Below are 25,773 nucleotides of genomic sequence, written 5' to 3'. Positions count from 1 at the left end.
CGTGGTAGTCAGGTGGCCGGCTGACCCCGGCCTCGCGCCGGTAGACAAACTAAATGCCTTCTCTTTAAACACGGGCCTGCCAGTCCCTTTCCTGTAAACAGCGGCCCGGGGTGAATGTGGCATTGTGGGGGTCGCCTCGGCGGACGGCGGGCGGGCGGCGGCCGTCACAACAGCGCCAGTGTCGGCCGCGGCTCGAGGCGCGCTCCGCGTAATTGCCGCGGGGAGGCGAAGGAGAGGAAGCGAGGGCCCTGGTGAGGCAAAAAAGGGCACCGGGGGGGCTTGACCCCGGATAATCTTAGACGTGATGGATTGCTGGTAATTACTGGTAAATGCAGCGCCTTTGCACGGAGGCACACTATTTCAAGTGTGTGTCGGAGCCGGTGAGAAAAGGACAAACAGCGGATTGGCGCAGATTTGACAAACATTTGAATTTGAACGCTGAAAAACCGTCCATCTTAGAGTCCGATAACCCAGTCACGCTTCAGTTTGTCAGCTCAGTCAGTCCGCTGACAGATTTGGATGAAAGACAAAACTCACACTTGTCATGGCTGTATTACCTGACTTTTCATTTCATTATTTTTAAGCGGCTGTAACAGCTACTCTCGACGTAAGACAAACATTTGGGAAAAGAGCAAAATCATTTTTAGATTGACCTTTGATAGACTGGAGAAGAAAAATGGCTAGGAGAAATATATGACATTTTGGGGCCTGTGTTAGCTTGAATGTAAAAATGTTAACTTATCAATGTAGAAAAAGCTTCTTGGGAGTTAGCAGCAAAAGCAACTTGGAGTTGTATAAAATATTTCGTGTATTTGTTAACCTCTGTGAAGTTGGCCCCCATCAGATTTATATCAAAATGATGTCAATTGTTTGTGCTACGTTTGTGCCGTCAAAAGTGTTGTTTGTGCTCTTATCGTTTTTAAGATAGTTAGGGTGCTTTCACACTAGACCACAGGTGTCAAACAGATTCCAGAAAGGGCCAAGTGGGTGAAGGTTTGCCTTCCAACCAATGAAGAGGATGTCTTTTCACCAATTAGATCTTTTACATGTGTAATCAGTTAAACTTTGTCAGTTGCTGCTTGTTTCAGTAGGAAGTTCATCGGTTAAACTCTCTGCATGGTATCGGTTGGAACAAAATCCAGCACCCACTTGGCCCTTTCTGGAATCGGTTTGACACCTGTGCACTAGACCAATGATTCTTAACTAGGGCTGCAGCTATCGATTATTTTAGTAGTCAATTAATCGATGAACCATCTGTTCGAATAATCGAGTAATCAGTTAAGAAACATGAAAAATTAAATTACCTGAGCTGAGCCTCAAACGGTAGAAAAAAATAAATAAATGAGGATCAATGTACAACAAAAGAACAATTAGCTAACTTGCATAGCCTATAAAATGCTAACATTTTTTTTACAATGATCTTAACAAATGATTCACTCATATTCCACAAAAATAGACTAAAAATACCTATAAACTAAATAACGAATGCATTGAAAAAAACAAAAGCTCAAACTACAACGTAGCTTATGTTGGTCGTAACAGGGAGTACCTGGATTCAGCAATGTGAAATGAGGCAGACTAGAAGGCAGTGTATCCACCCAAATCAATAAAACTAAATGCAAACACTTTCAAAATAAACCATTAAAACGCCACTTAAACAAATACTCGAAGCAGCAAAATTTAATTCGAATCTTTTTTTTCTAATCGAATACTCGAGTTAATCGATTAATCGTTGCAGCACTATTCTTAACCTTGCTAAAGGTACCAAACCCTACAAGTGGAATCACCGAACCCTTCGGAATTAGATAATATTTACTTATTTATTTTTTTATTTATTTTTAGCTAACAAGCTAATAATTCAGCAAATTCTCGTTCAAAAATCTTCTCATTTTGACAACATGTTTTATAAACAGGTCCAAATTTGAGACCACGCTGCCCATTGGTCTGTTGTATTCCCTGATACCAAGTGCGAGTTGACCTTCCACTGACCAAACCAGTTCCTCCTCCCATCAGATCTAGGACTAGCAGACTAGCAAAAGAAATGGCTTAAGCCTGTAATCAATCAAATGATTATGTCATCAGCAACCTCTCCAGAAGCCTGATAATGATCCGGATTATTTTGATTCAGGTGTGTTGGAGGAGGGAGACATGGAAAACACGACAGGAAAAGTGGCACCGAGGTCCGGATTTAGTGAACCCTGGTCTACACTAAGTACTAATATGTTGGTGCTATTGTCAGCTAGATGTATTTCCGGTTGACACCATGTGGGGGGCCTGTTGACCAGGTAAAGAGGGGGACAGGGTGGGGTAGTCTATAAGCTAAGTGATTAAAAGGGGTAGAGTTTACACGAATCAGCTCTGTGATCTAGAACCCAGTAATCGTGTGAATCTCTTGTGAGTATAAGCTCGTCTACACTGTAGACCAGGGGTCATGAATTAAAAATCCTCTGGGTCCGAAATTTAAAAAATTACAACAATCTCGGGTACGGAAATACTTTTAATGCTTCTTTTTTTTCCCAAAAATACAAACGTATCTTTACGTGGCCATGCTGAGAATTACAACATTCAAAAATGTAAATAAAATAGGAAAAAAATAAATTTATAGTAAGTAATAAATAATATTTAATAATAATTAATCAGTAATAAATAATAAAGCGATCATATTGAGCCCTTAATTCCACTATTTTTTGAGAACGGATGGCAGAGTTCATAGGGAAACTTTGCGAAAAAGCTGCGTGCTTCGTGTCATAGTGCCTTTTCAAATGGCTGCTTTTTACAAGCGCTTCCATTGTTCGGCCATTCTTTACCAGGTGGCGAAATGTCTACACAACGCTCAGCGTGCTTGAGCAAGCATCCGCACGCATGCGCACATCGGTTAGAAGCGGTGAGTACTCACTATTTTTGTTTTTATTTAGTTTTTTTAGAACCTTTTCATTGCCTGAAAAGTACTTTTTGCATGTATTACCCTCTCATACTTTTCACCATTGTGTATTTTTTTGTGTTAGCTTTGAAGCAGTTGCCCACATTAGTCACGTAGCGTATTTAAACCGTCCTTATTTGGTATAACTGCATTGAAGTATTTTCTTAAGGCATTTTTTAGTACGTTCTGCCTGTATGCATCCAAACAAAACAAGTTTAGCGCGCATGGTAGTACTTTGGGTGTCAAATTCGACGAATGTAGGACGTTTCGCCGATGTAGCTGATTTTGGCAGAACAGTCTCTGAACAGATGAGGCATAGCAGTCTTGTGCTGCCGCCAGGTAAAATGAACAAAAATGTGTTGGTCTACTCCTCTTTAAAACCTCTGTTTTCTGCATCAATCTTGCGTAGTTTTGAGCACGGCTTTTGCCGTACCTTTTCACCTCTTCCTCCAACTTCGTTCGGCTCAGTTTTTGGCTGTCACTTCGCGGAGTCTGGAAAGCGAGTGTGGACATGCTGTTCTAAAAATAACTTTTAAATGCTTCACTCCCATTGGCTGGCTCACGCGCGTCACCGCTAAGGTTTTTGTTTGTTGGCCACCTCCGCTCTGCAAACCCGCAGAAAAAAAAGATTTTTGTTGTTGCAACGTGTATTAGTCCGGACAGCTTGAGATCCGGTCCAGACGGCCTGGGGGTCCGGAACCGGACCGAAGTCCGCGGTTCTGTGACCTCTGCTGTAGACATTCAATGTATTTCTTGTTGTAGCTTGTGTTTCTTTTCTTTCTCCTGTGTTTTTTTTCTTCTGTTCTCCCATAACCCCTTCCTGTTCGTTGCTTTGTCATAATAAACGAGGTATGTTGAACGATCACAATGGGAGTATACTGTCATTGTGAAACTTTAAAACTGTTGAGACCAACAGGGCACTTAGACTTCCATTCTCCGCGTCAAATAGATGAACAGGACATGTTTAAAAAAATAAATAAAAAAAGGAAACTGATTGACTCCGTAGATATATCTTGGCAGATCCGTACCGTGGATGCAGCCGGTATAATTTGGCCTTTAGTGTACATGTGTAATACTTGAACGGATACAATGGACATAGGTAGTCTGAACGGGCATGCAAAAAAACCCAGATCAGATATAAAAGGAAAAAAATCGCAATTATGCATTAAGACCCGCGGTGTGAACCAAGCCCAAGAGGAGCAGTGTCCGGTTGGACAGCATCCTTGCAGCAACACTTGCAAATAAGTTGTTGTTAAATTTCAGTACTCACACTGCGCCAAGCGAACTTTCCGTGTAGCGTCACGTGGACAAAAGGTGCACTAATTGATCGGACAAATAGAAGAGGAAATACCTCCCTCCTGGGAGGGGAGGGAGCGTCACAGCGTGGTTTTACTACAGTAAATCATAACGTCAATCAACAATCACTGGCTGCCAGCCAGCCCTTCCGATCAAAATGAGTTGGACGTCTGTCATTGTCAATGGCACGGAAAGACGATCGCTCACAAGTGGGCCGACAAATGTTATTGTGTCTAAATCCGATTTTAAAAATCTACTTTCTGGAAAATAAACACGGTAAAAAATTGAATTACTTTCATCAGAATCATGTTGACAGCGGGGTCATATATACATTTTTTTGTATTCTTTGAACTAAACATACACAAAGGAGCTGAAAAGAAGTGGGTCAAGTGGCTTTTGTGCCTGACTATTTTTAGCCTTCGCTGACTCAAGATCATTTTGATTTTCTTTCATGCGAAAGAGAAAAGGAGGTACCTTCGATGAGCAGCTCCTGTCCGTGACTGCCCAGCAGGGTGCGTGACAGGAAGGGTGCAAAGTCCACGAAGATCTCCCGAAGCAAGGGGGCCACCTTCTCCAGTGCTCGCTCCAGCTTGGACGTAATGCTGTAGAATCCAACATTTACGCGTAAATCGCATAGAAAAGCTCGTATTATTAATGATGACAGCTAGGACTGACTTTCCAATATTAAATTTTTGACTCTTTGTATTACTCTAACACCCCCAATATCAAATAATTAGCATTTAAATCCTAGTTTAAGAAAACAAGTAGAATGACTAGCTGGACTTAGAGTGACTGGAATTTGCAGCGCCAAGACAACGGGCAGATAAAGGCGATAACAACTACAGGATGCCTGCTGACTACGGAAGCCCTACGCGTGCATCATGCAGCTGACCTGAGCGAAACAAACACGTGATGGCCAAAACATCTACTAGCCCACGTCTGGACAGTCCAGAACAATGAAAGGACATCCTCTCCTCCCACAAGGAACATATGATAACAGAGGAACCCGCGACTGAGAAGTTGATACTCAGCACTCACGTGACGCTGAGGCTGGCAAATTAACAGACAATAACCCTAAACAACAGCCAAACACACCCACGAAAGCTTTCAAAAGACAAAATTCTTTTGTGCCGTCTTTGCTCGGGAATCTTTCATTGACCCTAGATCCAGCCTTCCTCTCCGTCTGGGTCTGTTTACTGTTTTTGCAATGGTGTCTGATTGCTGCAGACTTGGAATAAATTGTCAACTTATGTTTCGAAGCCTTTTCCCAACTTATAAACCGGAGTCACTACGAGGGAAATAAAACTAAGGTGAACCCGCAGAGTTTGGCCTTTTGGCCGGGTTGTTGGGTTTGCGCCGACCCGGGTCATTGGAACTGCACTTAGCGCGTTTCCGGCGGTTTGGCTGGCGTGATTCCGGCAATCTGGCTAAAAGGTCAAAGTCCAACATGCCCTCGGCAAAAGTTTGACTAAGCGCCCCCCCGCAAGAAAAGGACTAAATTTTTAAAATGTTAAAATGTGATATTCCAGTGGCAGAACAAATCTGAACAGAGCCCAGGAGCGATGAGATATGAGTGTATGTGGGGAGAGGAAGGAAGCTAATGGAAAGTTTGTTGTGGGCTGCTTCAGATGACCGGGGGTGGGGAGTTACAGAGATATTATAACACTATATTACACCTCCATGCATCATCTTACCTTTCCGTTTATAAAAAAAAAAAAAATTATTATTTTAAAATTATGAAAAAAATATATATATTACCCACCTCTCCTCACCTAACCACATTCCCTTTACGCCCATAAACAGGGCCCCCTTGAGGCCTTGGCCAAGGTGCAGCCGCTCCCTGGCCCCTCATCAGCTCTGCCACGGTCTTTTCCCACATTTTATATCAAATTTACATCATTTAAACATCTAAAAATCCAGGTATTCAGGCAAACAAAAAGTTGGATAGTATATGCTATGTATATGCTAGTATATGCTATATCTTTTTTGTCAAAATGTACAGTTCAACCTAAATTTAATAAAACATTTTTTCTCAATTAAAGATTTGTTTCCAAAGAGAAAAAAATGACCTAATGTCAACAAGGGCCCTGAAAGAAAAAGATCCAAAATCTAAAGGAAGTGATTCAGACATGCCCTAAAAAAAAAGAAAAAAATTTAAAAGATACATTACCAAAAATATTGGGAAAAACGCAACAGCAACAACAAAAAAATTTTTTTTTTTAAATTTAAAAACTGGAAAACATGAAAAAAAACAACGGGGGAAAATGAATGGGGGAATGGGGGAAAACAAAATTGTAAGGGGGAAAAAAATTGCAAATCTGAAAGATACTGAGAAAAAAAGAAGTACCCTACCAATGTTTCCTCTAAGCTGCGCGCGTGCGCAATGCCACACTTCTTGCACAAACTTGGCGCACAAGAAAATTGATGCAGCGCACAAAATAAAATTCAACAGAAACGTATTTTAGTGTCACTAGGACCATTGTCGGGGCCGCAGCACGACACCCCTATTGGTGCGTTCGATACGGCAACACAACGCTCCCATTGGTGAATTCCATACGCCAACGCGACGCTCTTACTGGTGGCAATGCGACACTCCCATAACAATGATAACAGTTTTAATTGAGTTTTACATACTTCCACAGTGGTTGCTCCTTATGTCTTATTTATTACCGTAATTTCCGAAATATAAGGCGCACCCGTGTATAATGCGTACCCCAAATTTACTTGTAAAATCTAGGGGAAATTATTGTAGCCGTTTATAACGCGCACCCTAATTTTAGCACCAATAAATAGAAGAATACAAGAAAACAGATACAGAAATGTCATTTTACTGAACGGTGAAACAGCACAAGCATAGCATATTGGTAGTTCAAAACATTACCATAAATTGACAATATTTACGGTAATAATATGATTTGACAACTTCTCCAACTTAACAGAATGTAGGAGAAAACAAAACGGATGTGACTTTTCTTTGTAAAGGCTGCTGTATAACTTGCTCGTTTCATCATGATGAATCAATGTTTCTTCCATGGACTGATACGGTAAAATGAAAGTGAGAACGTAAGTCGGAAATCCGAGGGAGCTCATCGCTGAGTTTCCCGAGGTACAGATATAGTTGACGGACACACACAGGAAATCTGTGTTGTTACGTTTGTTATGGTCCGTGTTGCGGAGCTGCAATAAACGTTGACTCAAACGAGTTCAAGAAACTAAATTCTGTGCTTTATGAAGAGTGAAAAAAGCAGAATTTAACAGACGAAATCATTCGGCCGATCAGAGTGAAGTATTACCGAAACAAAATGGTGACGTCACGTACTGTAATGGTCGGCAACGGATCGCCGCATACGTTTCTTCAACACAACGTGGCCGTGTCAATAAAAAAAAACAAAAAAAAAACAAAACGGTTTATATATATATATATATATATATATATATATATATATATATATTTATATATATATTTATTTCTGTCTCCATCCATGTACCCGTTTATAATGCGCACCATGATTTCACAAGTTGATTTTGGGTAAAAAAAAAGTGTGCGTTATATTCGGGAAATTACGGTAACTCACCTATGCCACAATTGGACCTTTTCCAGGCCAAAGCAGGACTCTTCCAATGGTTATTGCAGGACTCTCACATATAACATAGTACACATCTCATAAACAATGAGACTGACTATTTCATTTTAAGTGGACCAAATCAATTTTATTAAAAGTAAACTAATGCAAATTGCTGCTGTAATTTCACTCTTTAATAAGCCATGTAATTTGCTGTGATCCAAGGTTTTGAACAGGCGTGATACAGGTATGTGGCCACAGCGTACACATTTGATGTTGCTCACAGTGGTCCTCAGTGTGTTCACAGAGCTTGTGTTTCTGCTCAGACAAATAAAAATTAGAGGGAACATTGCCCCCACCCCATTTTTTTTTTTTTTTTAAACTGACGGGCCCAGATATCCAATTTGACTGACTTACATGCTAATTGTAATGGTTTTATGGCGCCAATGTCAAAATAAAAGTATATGATTTTGTATGTACAGTGTGAATGAGCTACAACATGTCTGTCAGGCAGAACAACCCAACAGGCCGGATTGGACGCCCTGGCGGGCCGCTTCCGGCCCGCGGGCCTTGCATTTGACACCCCTGCACTAGATGTTGGACGTCTAACACGCTCAATGGAAGCCGGTGAATTAAATGAGTGTCCTACAATGGGTTAAAGTCAAACTAAAATACGGTAGAAGACCGTGTTTTTTTGGTGTGTGTATGAAACTGAGCCATCATGTAGTCCAGGGTTACACAAGGCTAGCGCAGTCACGGCTGCCATGGCAACAGATCCCCCATTTGTCTAGAGGAATACACACGAGTGCAGAAACAGCCGAGCCGGGGCTCTCGGGCGCGACTGTCACAAACTATTAGAGCCGAGGGGAGATGAGTCAAGGTCACAAACACACTTCACTGTGGCGCTCAAGGATTACGCTACATTTATATCCATTCAAAATTGGAGGACATTTTAAGGCAGAATGAAATGATCTTCTACCTCATGTTTTCGACCGTGTCTTCGGGCATGGGCGCCAGCGTCTGCACGGCGGGAAGATTCTTGCTGGTGGCGCCGTTGACCAAACCGGAGGACGCAGCGGCATCGACGGCTCCTGAAAGACCAAAACTTGACTTATGAGTGTGCTTCTTTGGAGTAAAATTTGACTTAAGCACTACCTTATAGTCCAAAAAAAACAGTCAATTCCATTTGAGTACAATGGGAGTAGAGATGGGTAATAACGAGAGATGTCCCGATGATCGATCGGGTCCGATCACGTCATTTTCAAAGTATCAGAATCGGCAAAGAAATATCGGCCATGCCTTTTTTTTAATATATTTATCTTTTTTTTAATTAAATCGTTTTCTAATTGTGTTTAACGTTACAGACATTGTATGTTTCACTCTTCCAGAGTCTTTAGGCTTAAGGTAGGGTTATCAAATTTATCCTTATAACGGCGGTAATTAATTTTTTAAAAAATGTATCACGTCAAAATATTTAACGCAATTAATGCATGCACTGCACGACCCACTCACGCATTGTCGCACTCAATCTGTAATGTATAGGTAAACCTGCCGTTTTACCTATATAGAGAGATAAAAGGCAGCGTAAAATGAGTAGAGTGAATTTTGGCAGCCTTTGGAGCTTTTTTTAAATTGGCTAAAACCTTACAATCCCTCTCCCTATGATTAGAAATATCATGGGAAGCAAGGTAGCAATTGATCTTTATCTTAACACCTTATGTTATTTGCCAACGCAGAGTAGATATATCAATTGGTAGCACTACGCACAGTCATGGTTCCACTTCCCATCATGCATTTGGGCATGACTACAGTATCATTTACTGAAAGCTCAACAAATACACTAGATGGCAATATTTAGTCACAATATACAAAGTCAAGAGTCTTTCTATCCGTGGATCCCTCTCACAGAAAGAATGTTAATAATGTAAATGCCATCTTGAGGATTTATTGTCATAATAAACAAATACAGTAATTATGTACTGTATGTTGAATGTATATAGTCGTCAGAGTTTTATTCATTTTTTTCGTAATGCATTGCCAAAATGCATATGATCGGGAAAAATGATCAGGAATGATTGGAATTGAATCGGGAGCAAAAAAAAAAGCAATCAGATCGGAAAATATCGGGATCGGCAGATACTCAAACTAAAACGATCGGATCGGGAGCAAAAAAAAAAACATGATTGGAAGCCCCCTAGTAATAACGCGTTCCATTTACTCTGTTACATTTACTTGAGTAACTTTTTGACATAATCGTACTTCTAAGAGTAGTTTTACTATGCCATATTTTTTTACTTTTACTTGAGTAGATTTGTGAAGAAACGTTACATCACTCGTTACATTTTTCCTCTTCATTCTAGATATTAGATTTTACTTTGAATTTTTTGGGCCAGCGACGCCAACTGTAGCGTTACCAATTTCACCAATGAGATGTGGCAACAATAGTCACATGACTCCATTATACTATTCAGACTAAGGTTGCCATTCTATTATCACCGCGGTCTGTGTAGTACTAATCACATGGCATCTTTAAAGTACCGTTAAAAAATGAAGTATTTGACATAGAGTGCTGCCCTCAAAATGACTGGAAAGCCCGGATTTTAACCACTCTCCCAGTTTTTATCTGGCACCGATTGACCATGGGAAAATGGAGATATGATCCTTTTAATTTCATAATTGGAACTACGATGGAACTATTCACTACAGTATACAACTACAGGTAGTACCTGGTTTACAACGTACATGATTTACGTGATTTAGACTTTACGACGTGTGTCTCGTCCGCTGTTTTTTCTCTAGTCGTGTAACCATCTCGCCCACCAACAATACGCCCCACCCCGCCCCGTTAGCTTGCTATTAGCCCACTAGCTTATTGAAAAGCGTTCGTTTTCACCGCTGGATCGGTGCCACAAATAGCTACTGTTTTCCTTGTTGAATTGCCCAAGGTTTGGACCTTATTTCGCCAGGTATTATTGTGCAGCCATTGAGATATGTTTTTGTAAGCAAATATGTTTCTATTGATTTACTTTATGGCATTATTGTACGCTATTTGTCAGGATTGTATTTCATGTTCTAATAGTGTGTATATACAGTAGTTTGATAGTGACAAATGAATAAATGTCAGTTGTAAGAAGAATTATGGTATATGGGATGAGTTACCAGAAGAAAGTAATACCTTATTTTCTAATTCATTATATTAATATGAAGTAAAAACATGTTTTTGGATAGTTGGGTATTTAGGAGTACTTAAAGGGTTCATTCTGACTTAACAAATTCGGGTTGCGTCGCCAGCGTAGGAACGGAACTCATTTGTATCCCGGGGCCTAGCTGTATTCAAACTAGGAACAATTTTCTCCACTAGAGGGCACTCATGCCTTTGGAAAAATGATGCTTCAGTTCTGTTGAGTTTTTTTTTTTTTTTTGTCTCGTTGGAATTTGTTGTTGCTTTTGTATTTCTTTGGCTTAATGCGGTTATGTAAACGGTTATGATACAGTATAATTATAATAGTTTGTGTTATAACAATTGCGGGCGCCAAGTTTCCCCCGGGATCTGACGGGGCTACTCCGTCACACAGTTCATATAGAAAACTTTGTAATGAGAAAAAAAAATACCATTGTTTTAAAAAAAAAAAAAAAAAGTCGTAAGCGGTGACTACCTCTGTGAAGTTGGCCCCTTATCAGACCCAATTTTTTTTTTTTTTTTTTTAGAAAATTATGTTATCCGTTTGTGCTGAAAAAAAATTTCGTTTGTGCTATCGTTTATGAGATATTAACAATTATTTTATAGGTCAATCTGAGGTCATTTCGATTAAAAAATGGCTAAAAATGGTGCTGATGGTTTGTGCTAGTAGTTGGGACACCCCGTTGTTATGGAGAGAGTTGGTACGCTTCGTCAGCCGCGACGGAGTCACTGCAGTTGATGTCATCACTCGAAATTAATATCTCATTATCTATAAAACGATAGCAGCGCAAACGAAAAATTTTCAGTAAAAACGTAGCATAAACGAATGGGCAATCGCAATAAATACAATACCGCGAAACTGATATTTTGGCTGAAGGTTATCATACTGTCAGAATCTCATACTGGCACATGCCGAGTACCAACTCTCTTAATAACAGAGGGGTGTCCAAACAACTAGCGCAAACGTAGCACAAACAAATGACAACTCGTGGGGTCAATTTTGCAGTAAACGGGGGCCTGCGAGTCACATCTTCACTCAAAATTACTATCTTAAGCCCCCTATTTACTGCAAAATGGACCCGAAGGGGTGCCATTCATTTGTGCTACATTTGCGTTAGTTGTTGGGACAAACCTCTGTTATTGAGAGTTGGTACGCTCCATCAGCTGCGGGAGTTGGAAACGGAAAGGCTGCAAGTGACGTCATTACTCAATAGTAATATCTCATTTTCTATAAAACGGTAGCAGCACAAACAACTAACCTAAAATATAATCAAATTAATTCAGGTCGTATAACTATAGATCAGCAGCCATCGTGACTTCTGCATCCGACACCTGAGCTTTCAACCGATGGGCCTGACAAGATTCGATGATAACCTGAACCGTCGTCAGATGTTTATCATTCACAATACAGTCTGTTGTCCTTGTCTGGTGCGGGGAAACCCCCAAACAATGTGATCGCACGGGGCCCGCGTGAACGCCTCCGGCTTGTGGATGCATTGGCCTCATTCCTACCGAGCCTAAGTAAGGAAAGGGGATTTTGTTTTTCGTGCCTACGGTCGTGTCGTGTGGTCAAAACGGAGATGCTTAAGTCAATTATTGGTGTGAAAACTAAGCGCAGTGACAAGACTTGGAATTATACTGTACTTGTGAAAATATGGAGGATTGAAGACAACTCGGCAGCTATATTTAAAGGAAAGTGTCTCAGTGGGTTGCAAAAGGGGGAATTCTGAAAGGGAGACAAAGGTTTGTATTGTGAGACTGACTGCAAGACGGCCATGAGAAAGGCAACTGTGCCATCTAGTGGTAGTAAGAATTACAAGCAGAAGGAACGCTAGAGAGGAGAATAATCACTGGGTTGGACATAGAATAATCACGTTTGACGGGCATTTGATGCTGGGAAGTTTTGGAAAAATGGAGGATAATTACAGTGCAAGGTGAAGAGTGCGTGAGTTAAGAGGCAAGCGGTTTCTTGACCGCCAGAATTGCCAGCGAGAGAAGCGTGAATATCGTGGTGGAGGGGTTTGCGTGTCCCAATGATTCTCGGAGCTATGTTGTCTGGGTTAGGGGTAAGAGAGTATCCTGGATTCCCCCGTTTCAACTTACGCCTCCACAGGTAACAGGAACCCAGGAATTGAATGCACGGGCCGGCGCTCGTCGTGGAAACTCCCTCTTTCCGGGACTCAAGATCCGACTGCAGACCAGTTAGACTTATCGCAAAACCATTTGTCAGTACCCATCAGGCCAGCAGCAATAGTGGATCCCAGATTTATTATCCAGAAATGGACCGGAAGCAAAGAACCAACTGTTCCAAAAGGAAAGGCACGATGGGCACGAACATGGAAAACAGGAGTAAAGGTAAGTATAAAGGGTACTGCAAGAACCCGTAAAAAATCACCATCAAAACCATGAATATAAGTCAACCTGGTTGTGAGACCAAGGCCGTCAGTATTCCTATAACACCAGAATCAGTAGTACAGTGTACGTGTATAATTGGGAAGACAAACATCCATGCCCCAAAAGTACACATGGAATAGTGCATGCAAGTACCACATTCAACTAATACAAGGGGGCACATAATTATTCATCACCTTATCGTGGTGGCGGGGTTTGGGTGTCCCAATGATTCTAGGAGCTATGTTGTCTCGGGCTTTCAGCATGGCTCAAAATGACCCTTTATGACGGGTGAAACAAATGGTCTCAAGTTTCCCTTGTCTGGACACGGGTTACCAAGGACCCCTCTGGAGCCAGTCCTGGAGGTGGGGCTCAAAGGCACGCGTCTGGTGGCCGGGCCTGTCCCCATGGGGCACGGCCGGGCCCAGCCCAAAAAGGCAAGTGGGTTCCCCTTTCCGTGGCCTCACCACCTGTGGGATGGGCCAAAGGGGGCGGGTGCGTAGGGAGTTGGGCGGCAGCCAAAAGCGGGAGCCTTGGCGGTCCGACCCCCAGCTGCAGAAGCTAATTCTTGCGACATGGAATGTCCCCTCTATGGCAGGGAAGGAGCCCGAGCTGGTGTGTGAGGCAGAGAAGTTCTGACTACATACAGTACAGTCGGACTCTCCTCCACACACAGCTTGGGTTCTGGTAACAATCCTCTCGAGAGCGGTTGGACTCTCTTCCACTCGGAAGAGAGTGGAGTTGCCCACGGTGAGAGGCGCCGAGCAGGTGTGGGCATCCTTATTGCCCCCCGGTTTGGCGCCTGTGGTAGACGAGAGGGTAGCCTCCTTTCGCCTTCGGGTGGGGGGGACAGGTTCTGACTGTTGTTTGCGTTTATGAACCGAACAGCAGTTCAGAGTACCCACCATTTTTGGAGTCCTTGGAGGGTGTTCTGGTGAGCGCCCCCTCTGGGGACTCGTTTTCCTTGGGGACTTCAACGCTCACGTGGGCAATGACAGTGAGACCTGGAGGGGCGTGATTGGGAGGAACGCCTCCCCCCCCGATCAGAACCCGAGTGGTGTTATGTTATTGGACTCCTTTTACGGTCGTCCATAACAAACGCCATGTTCAAACAGAGGGGTGTCCATATGTGCAATTGGCACCAGGACACCCTAGGCCACAGTTCGATGATCGACTTTGTAATCGTGTCATCTGACTTGCGGCCAAATGTTTTGGACACTCGGGTGAAGAGAAGGGCAGAGCTATCAACTGATCACCACCCGGTGGTGTGTTGGCTCCGATGGCGGGGGAAGATGCTGGCCAGACCTGGCAGGCCCAAACGTATTGTGAGGGTCTACTGGGAACGTCTGGCAGAATCCCCTGTCAGAAAGAGCTTTAACACCCACCTCCGGCAGAACTTCGCCCTTGTCCCGGCGGAGTAGGGGAACATTTAGTCCAAGTGGGCCGTGTTCCGCACCTCCATTGTTGAGGACGCAGATCAGAGCTGTAGCCATAAGGAAGTTGGTGCCTGTCATGGCAGCAATCCCAAAACCCGCTGGTGGATACCAGCGGTAAGGGATGCCGTCAAGCTGAAGAAGGGCGTTTTTGGCCTGTGGGACTCCGGAGTTGAGCCGCTACACCTCCGCGTTGAGATGAGCCAGCTGAGGTGGCTCGGGCATTTCGTTCATATGCTTCCTGGATGCCTACCCGGAGAGGTGTTTCGGGCATGTCCCACAGGCGGGAGGCCCCGGGGACGACCCCGGACACACTGGAGAGGCTGTCTATCGGCTGGCCTGGGAACGCCTTGGGATCAGAGCAAGCTGGGTATGGTTGTGGTTAGGGTTATGGGAAAGGCAGGGCAGCGTATGGTATGGTATGGTGCCAGGGAAGCACCAGGGCTGTGAATGGCCACAGCCAGACTTTTGGGGTATTTTATGGGTGAAATGCGGTAATATCACAAGGGTTGCAATGAAGAAATCGCAGACATCAAGGAGTGGTTAAGATTTTCTTTTTCAAATATTTATCCTTTTAAACGCCCCCCCACCACCACCACCACCACAATTTCTCTTTGTTTGGATCAATTATCATCTAAAATATTGGCGGAAAATACGACAGTAACAAGATATAATTAAGCGATTTGTTTCATTGTGACGTAATTTGTTTAAAAGTGTAAAATATGAGAGTGAATAATTCTATGAAGTCATTTTTTTTAAAAACCAAATATTTGACATCAATCAATGATTCCAAGTTAAGAATGAGACATTTCGAATAATAAATAATTACTTACCTTCTTTTTATGGTTGGTTGAAATAAAAGCGGTTGCACGGTGTCTGTAAACGGGGGTCTCCAGGGTAAAACAGACAAATTAAAAATAGTTTGGGGGCTTAATGCGCCATGAAACTGCTATGGCAGCATATACACATATTGTTCTACCAAACACAACAGTGGCTTAAATACTTCTTCTTGACCACTATTTATTTTGTAAGAGTTTTATTTGTTCATTACAAATAAAAAAAAATAACAATTAAAAATTTTACAATTGTTTAAAAAGAAAATCTGACATTGTAAGCAGTTCCTCATAAATATGAGTATTCTGTTCACCGAATTCTTTTCTATAAACGTTTACTTGAGAAATATTATTTTGAAGGAACACTTCTCTTACTTGAGTCAAATGTTTGGATGCTCTACTCAGTCTGATTGCGTTACGACATGTGAATTCTAACCCTAATGTAAACATGAATCAGGATCTAAATCAATTTGACATTTTGGGTCATTAATCCGACGACATTACAGGATTGCCAAACATCAAACTGGTTAAACGGACCCGTGACATGACCCAGAGATGACTTACCCATGGTGTTGATTGTGCTTTTGGGGGTGGCGGCAAATATGTTGGGGGTCCCCAGTCCGGAAGAAGGGCTGCCCCCTCCCGCTGTGATGGCGAGTGCTCCAATGGGGGCCTTCTTTACCGGGACCACCACACTCCTATGAGCCCAAACACAACAATAAGACAAGTTATGACCTCTATCAAAGGCCTGTCTGAATAGACAAGCATCAAAGAGAGCAACTCAGCGAGTCTGGGTTCGCTCTTAGGGTTTTTGAGGATGTTTGATGACAGCTGGCCCGCAGTTAAGACCCGTTCGGGTCCGAGCTAAATCCCCGCTTGTGTCTGAGGAACGTCTCTGGAAATTCTCAGAGTGAGACAGTACAGGAATGGTTTTGTTTCATGTTGTATGTTACTGGGGATCCAGATATGTGACCCAACATGATGAGTCATGTTTCAGCGTCACGGACAGCAGTGTGTCAGTGACCTGCCGCCCAACAAATCGCATCTAAAAAAGTCTATTGATGTTTAAACGGACTGGACCGTCAATGGCACCAAAACATGATCATTTTCATTATTAAAGAAGATCATAATGCCATACTCAAATGGGCACAAGTTTATGGCGTGGCAGTCAATGGTTCTAACAATATCATTGGCCACTTCCATGACAAAATGGAGACAAACGTCTAGCACGCTCAAACAGCAACTGACCTTGGTCTCACCTTCGACTCTGATGGTGACTCTGGTGGCCATATAAAGCTCAAGGTTTAGTTGTGTTCAGGCTGGGATACCTCTAATACATGTCAAGACATGAGAAACACTGAACCTTGGATCGGGGAGTTATTAGTCATTTACTGACTTTGGCGTGTTTGGGGGACAAAAAAAAAAAAAAAGGCCGACTTTGGCACCCTGCGCAGGTCAGGCCAGTGAATGAAAACACCAGTTTGATAACTTCAGATCTCATTTGTCTCAAGAAGTCTCACCAAGGAGAAGGAGGATCCAACTAACTCCCTAGGCGCCAATGTCTCAAATATGCATCCTGGTAATCATGGGTGTTCAAATCTGTCCTTGAGGGCCACTGTGGGTCCTGGTTTTTGTTCCTACCAATCGAGCACAGACAGTTTAACCTATGAAGTTTGTGCAAAAACAAACAGCACCTGACTGCAGTGGACTGATTACACTTGTGAGACACCAGGTTGGTGAAAACATGTCATCTTGTTCTGTAGGAATAAAATCCAGCACCCACTGCGGCCCTATGTGGAATAGTTTGGACACCACTGCTGTAAATGGACTAAAATTTCACATTTACTCCAAAATACACGATTTCCAGTTGTGTTTGGGATAAGGGTCCAAAAGACTTTTTGGTGCAGTTTTGCACGAGGCATCGACTCTCCAATTTTCATCGCTCTATGTTCAAAAAACTTAACAGGAGAGACCTTTTTGAAAAAATTCAAGGGGGTGCTGTTGAGCCATTTTGTTAAAGTTTTTCGCAAGGTCACAAAATTATCTAAATTTACACCAAGCCAAATGTATTTGCAAATTTTGGTGAGTTTCGAGCTTGTAAAGGCCTCCAAATTGGAGAGACAGCGAGAACCAAAAGTGGTATTTGGTATGTGGCAAAATTTTGTAATGTAGCAAAAAAATGTCACATTGCAAAATCTGTTTTGCCACATGGCAACAAAATGCCACGTGGCAAAATCCATTTTGCCACATGGCAAAAAATTGTCACATGGCAAAAACCATTTCGTCACATGGCAAAAAAATACCACATGGCAAAAAAAAAAAATCCCACATGGCAAAAAATGACACACAGCTAAAAATGACACATGGTAAAAAAATGCCACATGGCAAAAAAATGTCACATGGCAAAAAAATGCCACATGGCAAAAATAAATCCCACATGGCAAAAAAAAATCCCACATGGCAAAAAAATGTCACATGGAAAAAAAAATGCCACGTGGCAAAAAAATGTCACATGGAAAAAACCATTTTGCAACATGGCAAAAAAATGCCACATGGCCAAAAATGGTCACATAGCAAAAACCCTTTTGCCACATGGATGGCAAAAAAAAATGCCACATGGCAAAAACCATTTTGCCACATGGCCAATACCACTTTTTCGTTCTCGGCTGTGCTGCCAAATTGGCCATTTTCATTTCATTTGCCCAAAACCGTTTTTTTTTTTTTTTTAATGATTTTTTTTTTCCTGACGACCCACCAGACTGATTAAAACACTTACGGTTTCAAAACAGGTTTTGATTATGGAAGATTCTATTGTATTTTTTTTTTAAATCTGGGTGTTAGTTTTGCTGTAAAACTTCCCCTTCAAATGAATTGGACGTCTATCGCCGTCACTGGCGCCGAAACATGATCATAAACCACCAGCCCTTCCGGTTCTAAAGTTTAATGATCATTTCACCAATTTGCGAATGCGAGAGTTCACTTCTGCCTCCGTTTTGAATTATTCATGGCCATCTTGTATCGCTGAAATGCATTCAGAGCAGTGCCTGACAAGCGCCTGACGACAAAACCCAAAATTGCACTAATTTTGTTTTTCTTCTACTGCGCTCGGCAGATCAAAACTGCGGGAAAAAAAGCAGCTTGAAAGCTACGTATTCTCATCTCCAGAGATTTTTTTCCAGGCTCTGAAGCTAACTGATGACAAGCATCATTTATCTAGCGGACCTTTGTTCTGCTCTTCCGCGTGAAACCTCATTGACAGGTATCAGAACATCTCCCAGAGATGAGGGGAACCGCCGGAGGAACGCCGCTCCAACGCTGAACGTGAATAATTCATGAGCCCCTCGCTCATGAATCATGCATGGCTTATCTGGAGCATATTTTATTAATGGGATTGTCTTAATTGAGTTGCGCCGGATAAAGCGGGGATTAATCTGGGAGTGAATATTAATGAGGCCCGTGGCATAACTGTACAAGCGCTTCCTTTACATAGTCAACCGCGCATTTAATGGCATCTCACTGTGGTTTATTTAGTCATACAAAAAGAAGATAAAGTAGAACGCGGCAATTTAAAACAATTAGCATTTTGCTTCATCTCTTTACGGACAAATGAGAGTCAAGTTCAGGAAGAAAAACAAATTGCTTGCTTCTACGAGGTGTCACTTGAGATGAATTATTCGCACCGGATTATTGTTACCTGTAGAACTTTGGTGATTTGTAATCAGGGGCGCTGAAAGTCACCCACGGCAGGGGGTGCGGAGGATCGTTTTTAGTTTTTCACCATCCACAAATAGCAGTTTCGGTCTAAATTTGTCATGCTCTCGCGTTTTGCTAGGCGTGCACAATGGCAATACACACACATGCTGGATAGTTTGCGTACTACTACTAGGCTGCTACAAAGACAGCGTTCCGTTTCACCTACAGTGTGAGTTGGCGTTTTAATATTGAAAGTAAAACTGCCTGTGCATTACCGTATTGGCCCGAATATAAGACGGCCCTGATTATAAGACGACCCCTTCTTTTTAAGGCTCAAGTTTGAAAAAAAGACTTTTTGAACACCAAATTAATTTCCATACAGAAAATAATTACAGTGCATCTGAAACAAATGATTATAACAATATATTTGAGAGAAAAAGCATGTTATTTTGCCTCATTCAAATCTTAATATCTGAACATTTAAATATGTAAAGTGCAATCACATTCGTAAATGAATGGCTTCTGGTTTTTGAAATGTAAATAAACCAATCGATTGTGATTAAAACAACAACATTGCAATACCTGCATTAACCATCAAAGTGAGGTCTAACTGTGACTGTAGTCTTGAAACAAATCTGAATAAGGAAAATATTGCAATAAAATAATGCAAACTGGTTAAACTTGAGAGTAGCTGAGATCTATCATGACAGAACATTACTCCTCAAGTTCAGCATTCGCTTCAATGATATCTGGCGCCATCTAGCGTCGTGAATGGGTATAATGTCTAGACCGCGAATTTAAGACGACCCCCGCTTTTTCAGTCTTATTTCAATGCAAAAAAAACGTCTTGTATTCGGGCCAATACGGTATGAATGCAAATACCCGCAGCTAGATGGCACAATGACACAAAAACACATTTGAAACCTAAAAGGGCCAATAAGCCTGAGTTTAACCCTTTAACACCTGAGGTGTCGGCGGCATTTACGCATATCATCTTTGAAGCCTTGTCACGCTGTAATTACAGTGGTATGAAAATATATCTGAACCTTTTGGAATTTCTCACATTTCTGCATAAAATGACCATCAAATGTGATCTGATTTTTGTCAAAATCACACCGATGAAAAAATGAGGATAGCATGCAAACGATGACGGAAGGGGAAAAAATTAATAAATGAACCCCCTGCCTAAGGAGACTTTGAGCAATTGAAACCAATTTTGACCAAACAATTTAAGTCAGGTGTGTGCCCAATCACTGATGAGTGGTTTAAAGCTGCCCTGCCCACTATAAAACACACACCTGGCAAGAATTGTCTTGATGAGAAACATTGTCTGATGTGCACCATGGCTTGGTCAAAAGAGCTGTTGAAGACCTGCTATCTTTGTATAAAGCTGGGAAAGGATACAAGACCATCTCTAAATTCTGGATGTTCATCAATTGACAGTCAGAGAAGTTGTCTAAAAAATTGAGCGTTTGGCACTATTGCTTCCGTTCCAAGGAGTGGCTGTCCACCGAAGAGTATGCCAAGAGATTTGAGCGCAGAATACCCAGAGAGGTAAAAAAAAAAAAAAAAAGAACCCTAGAGTGTCTGTGAAAGACCTACAGAAATAGCACAGTTCAATATCTCTGTGCGCAAATCAACTATATGTAAAACTATGGCTAAGAATTGTGTTTATGGGAGGACTCCACGAAGGAAGCCACTGCTGTCTAGAAAAACTGTTGCTCGATTAATGTTCACAAAAAGGCACTCCACAGAAGTTTTGGCAAAATATTTTGCGGACTGATGAAACCATAGTTGAATTGTTTGAATTGTCATCAACACCTCATCCCCACCGTGAAGCATGGTGGAGCGCATCAGGATTTGGGGCTGTTTTGCTTCCTCAGGGCCTGGACAACTTGCAATCATTAACGGAAGAATGAATTCAAACGTTTTGCCGGAAAACCCGAGGCCGTCTGTCAGACAGTTGAGGCTAAAAAGAGGATGGATGCTGGTACGAGACAATGATCCAAAACACAGAAAAAAATCAACTTGAGAATGGTTTCAGAAGAACAAAATCCACGTTCTGGAGTGGCCAAGTCAAAGTCCAAACTTGAACCCCATTGAGATGCTGTGGCATGACCTAAAGACAGCGATTCATGCCAGACATCCCAGGAGTCTGACTGAACTAGGGTAGTTTTGTAGAGAAGAATGGGCCAAGATTAGTCCTGATCGATGTGCCAAACTGATCTGCAGCTACAGGAAGCATCTGGTTGAAGTTATGGCTGCCAGAGGGATCTACAAAATTTTAAATGCGATGGTTCACTTACTTATTTTTCCCCTTTCTGTCATTGTTTGCATACTATGCTCATTATAATATGAAAACTGATAAATGGGTTGTTTTAGTTTAAGCAGATGCTGTTTTTCCCATTTGTGTGATTTTGACAAAGATCAGATCACATTTAATGGTGATTTTATGCAGAAATGTGAGAAATTGTAAAAGCTTCATACCACTGTATGTCGACTGACAACTCATTGGATGACACCGCTTTTATATCTTGAGGGGGTCTGTGTCGCTTACACCAACACTAACTTTGAGGAGGGTGGCAGGAAACTTGCCACATAAGAAAAAACTACAAATGTGCTGACTGCTTCACGGCATACGTCAATCCCTTTCCCCATTCGTTATAAAGACGGAAGTCGATGCGAATGCTTTCGCACGAATTCTGTATTGATGGCAGAGCAACAAATGAGACAAAAAGTTTTGTCTGAGGAGGGAAAAAAAGGAAGGCTACCAGGATATCACAATACATTTGAAATGAAGGTCATTTCCCCACGTCACACATTGGCTAACCACTGTATTATGCTTGTCTTTTGTTAAAACAAACTTTAATGGACCCTGAAAGTGAAGCAGGGCTTCGTATGAGTCTCAGATGGAAAAAGACAAATTGCACAGGTAGACAAACTATAAAGAGTGTTTTGCTATATTCTTCTTTAGCATTGAGGTCATTCATACCAAGTGTTGTTTATTTCTTTCAAGCCCAAATGCCCTCCAATGCTGCAATGACCTGCAAAAGTCACCCCCAATTTGAAATGTAAGAAAACCAGGTGCTCCTGACTTCAAGTCATTCTCCGCCCTTTTTGATGTTGTCACGTCCAATCTGCGTCCATTCCGACAAGCTATTGAAAGGCCCGTCCGTAGCTGGCAGCTCATTTTGCTGACAGGTGGCAAACAATTAGACACAGCCGAGTGGGGCGAGGGGGTCGGCGGGAGACGCCGGACCCGGTCCTACGCCGAGACGCTTTGCGTTTCAAAAATGATACTCTTGGCTGTAGAAACTCATTTGGGGCTGCCACGTCAGATTAGCGGCGTGAGCGATGAAGTGGACGGGCCGGACGCCGTGCGGGCGCGGGGGCCGCTTCTGTTTAATCTGTCATCAACACCCTGGAGACCCCCGCAACCTTCTAGCCGCGACTCCTATTCATCAAGCGCACCTCGGCGGACGGATACATTTATAAAACACTCTTTGTTGCGACTACGTCACGTCCAGGAGGAAAACCCAGAGTAAAAGGTTTCCTTTGTGTCACATTTACTTGATGTTTATGTAACCCCCTTCTTTCTTTGCTGCGGCTTGGCGCTTCGAACTCCTGGACTCTACTTTGTGTTAGGTTTTGGAATATTTCCAGGAGACGTGGATGGTTTCGACTTTTAACACAATGCGAGCCGGTCAGTCCCACAGGCCTCGCCACAACGTGCTAAAGAATAATTGATATGGTTAGCTCTGTGGCGCTAAGCTAATAGCAACTTACTACAGACCCACAGTGTATGAAAACATGTCTTCAAGTATCAACCTTGTACACCTATTTACCTTCAAGCATAGACTTCATATTATTTTGACTGGTCACTTATCCCGGACACTGTGCCACGCCTTGGCGTAGGGGGCCTGCCTACACCCAGCATCAAGAGAAGCTATTCAAAAACACGCACGCAGCGATCTAACGCCGGATTAAGGTTGAAAAAGTACAAAAGCTGTACCGCATACAAATAGGAAGGATTGTCACAGGAGCGATTTGTTCGAGGATTCAAGGTTAGATTTTTCCGTACCATGCATGCATTTTTAAATGTTGGACAAATGGGACAAATTAGCCGCTACTGCATTGGCGTCATATTTTGAAATATTTACGTAAAATAAATGATAACTGCCCATTTTTTTGCTGGGAGACGGCGAGAACATAAATTGGTATTTGCCATGTGGCAAAATTGATTTTGCCATTTGGCATTTTTTCTTTGTCATGTGGTAAAATGGATTTTGCCATGTGACATTTTTCCTTTGCCACATGGCAAAATTGATTCTGCCATGTTGCATTTTTTCTTTGCCGTGTGGCCAAAGTGATTTTGCCATGTGGCATTTTTTTTGCCATGTGTCAAAATGGATTTTTTCATGTGGCATTTTTCCTTTGCCATGTGGCAAAATTGATTCTGCCATGTTGCATTTTATCTTTGCCATGTGGCATTTTTTCTTTGCCAGGTAGCAAAATGGATTTTGCCACGAGGCATTTTTCCTTTGCCACGAGGCATTTTTCCTTTGCCATGTGGCAAAATTGATTCTGCCATGTTGCATTTTTTCTTTGCCATACGGCAAAATGGATTTTGCTATGTGGCAAAATGGATTTTGGTTTGTGGCATTTTTTTTTTTTTGTATGTGGCAGTTTTGCAGGCCATGCATGTCCATGCCATTGATGGCCATGCACGTCCAAATTTTCATATTAAATGGCATAAAAACACGTGGCTGTGATTTTCTACCCCAAAAAAATGCCACAAACCAAAAATCATTTTGCCACATACCAAAAAAATGCCACATATCAAAATACATTTTGCACATTGAAACAAAAAATGCCACACGGCAAAATCTATTTTGCCAAATGGCACAAGAATATGTCACATAGCAAAATCCATTTTGCCACATGGCAAAAAAATATGTCACATAGCAAAATCCATTTTGCCACATGGCAAAAAAATATGTCACATGGCAAAAATCCATTTTGCCACATGGGAAATATCACTTTTGGTTCTCTGTATTTGCTTTTAACAAAGAATCTGGACTGGTTTACGTTCATATCTATAGAAATTCTGCGATTTAAGCATTTATTCACAAGAATTTTCAACGTAAAAAGCTGTTTTTCAACTGTGTAATGACAATAAAGGGCTATTCTATTCTGTAATAAGTTGTGATTGTATATAAAATGTATTAATACTCTATTGTTCATATTGATTCTGTATGTTTTACTTAAGTATTAGGTTTATGATGTGAAAATTGATTTATTAGCTGTTGAAAACATGCGGTAAATACAAAAATATGTAAGTTGCTATTTTGGGCAAAAATGTATATGGTATGTTATTGCTACTGATCCTGAAAATACAGGTGATTATCTCTGTGTTTGATGATTTTTGTGCATCTACTGTAAAATCTGAGAATTTTACAGCCATTTTAAGTTTTGTTATATAAGAAATAATTGGGATTTTATAACGGAACGACTTTGGATTTTTTGATGCCGCTTCTCATGGAGATTCATATATGCCCAAGGGGGGTGCCTGTTTTGGTTTAAGGTCGGTAGCAGCTTTTGTTTTGATAATATTTGAATTTGAAGTTTTTAAAATAGGCCCCTAATGAATCGGCCCCGTACCACGTCAATATATTGTGAAGTCTATGGTTCAACGTTATTCAAGAATCTGGTCAATTATTCACCACTCTAATTACAGCCTGATGCGCTTCGCCATGTTGTTATTTGACAAGGCCGAAACAGCAGTAGGGAAGGTGTTACACATATTTAAGGCTGATATACTTTCTTCCTTTTTTTGAGGCAACTTTTTACCTGTCAAAAGAGTGAAACTGCACGGGTAGTGCGGTTTGGGTCTTGGCTGTCAGGTCCGGGTAGGAAACCGGCTCAAGCCCCGCCTCCACACCCTCCACAGGCGGAGCCACCAGACTCTTGAGAATCTCCTTGACGTTTAAGCCCGAGGAGGAAGAGGAGGGCGGAGCCTCGGAAAAGATCTGGCCGGCAACGTCAGAGCCGTTGACGACGCTGACGACCTGCTCGGTTCTGATGCTAGGTTCGCTGCGAGGAAGGGATCGCTCCTCTGAAGGCGGAGCCAGGCTCGCAAAGTCCGGGAATGTTTGAGCTGTTTCTGCACAAGACAATAATAATCTGTTAGTGTCCATTCTGTTAAATGGAAATGGCACCCTACAAAAAAAATGACCCAGTCTTAGTTGTAATAATGACAGTAGTAGTTTATGAGGTCATTGTCAATTACCGTATTTTCCGCACTATAAGGTGCTCCTATAAGCTTTTAATTTTCCCAAAAGCTGACATTGCGCCCCATAAAAAAGGCACTTTATATATGGATCAATATTGGTTAATCATGGCATGACATTCTCTGTAGCGTAGCTCCATCTAGTGGATGCATAACGCAACCACTACTACCACT

At 42.0% G+C, this 25,773-nt stretch overlaps 1 protein-coding gene across 2 annotated transcripts in view; it reads right to left on the bottom strand.

Moving 5' to 3' along the window:
• LOC130917406 (neurobeachin-like) overlaps positions 1-25,773 on the bottom strand; it is a 572,897-nt gene that overhangs the window by 307,839 nt on the left and 239,285 nt on the right. The window contains exons 29-32 of one of the 2 annotated variants that reach the window (XM_057838766.1): positions 25,161-25,473; positions 16,182-16,315; positions 8,759-8,870; positions 4,691-4,818 (exon numbers count right to left, since the gene is read on the bottom strand). In XM_057838766.1, the coding sequence (XP_057694749.1) occupies positions 4,691-4,818; positions 8,759-8,870; positions 16,182-16,315; positions 25,161-25,473 (687 nt within the window). Of the gene's footprint in view, positions 1-4,690; positions 4,819-8,758; positions 8,871-16,181; positions 16,316-25,160; positions 25,474-25,773 lie in introns of those variants that run through there. The other variant, XM_057838767.1, reaches the window with a different exon arrangement.

The sequence above is a fragment of the Corythoichthys intestinalis genome, chromosome 6, assembly GCF_030265065.1.
Source record: "Corythoichthys intestinalis isolate RoL2023-P3 chromosome 6, ASM3026506v1, whole genome shotgun sequence".
Classification (NCBI taxonomy): Eukaryota; Metazoa; Chordata; class Actinopteri; order Syngnathiformes; family Syngnathidae; genus Corythoichthys; species Corythoichthys intestinalis.
This window is presented reverse-complemented; position numbering and strand designations above follow the sequence as displayed.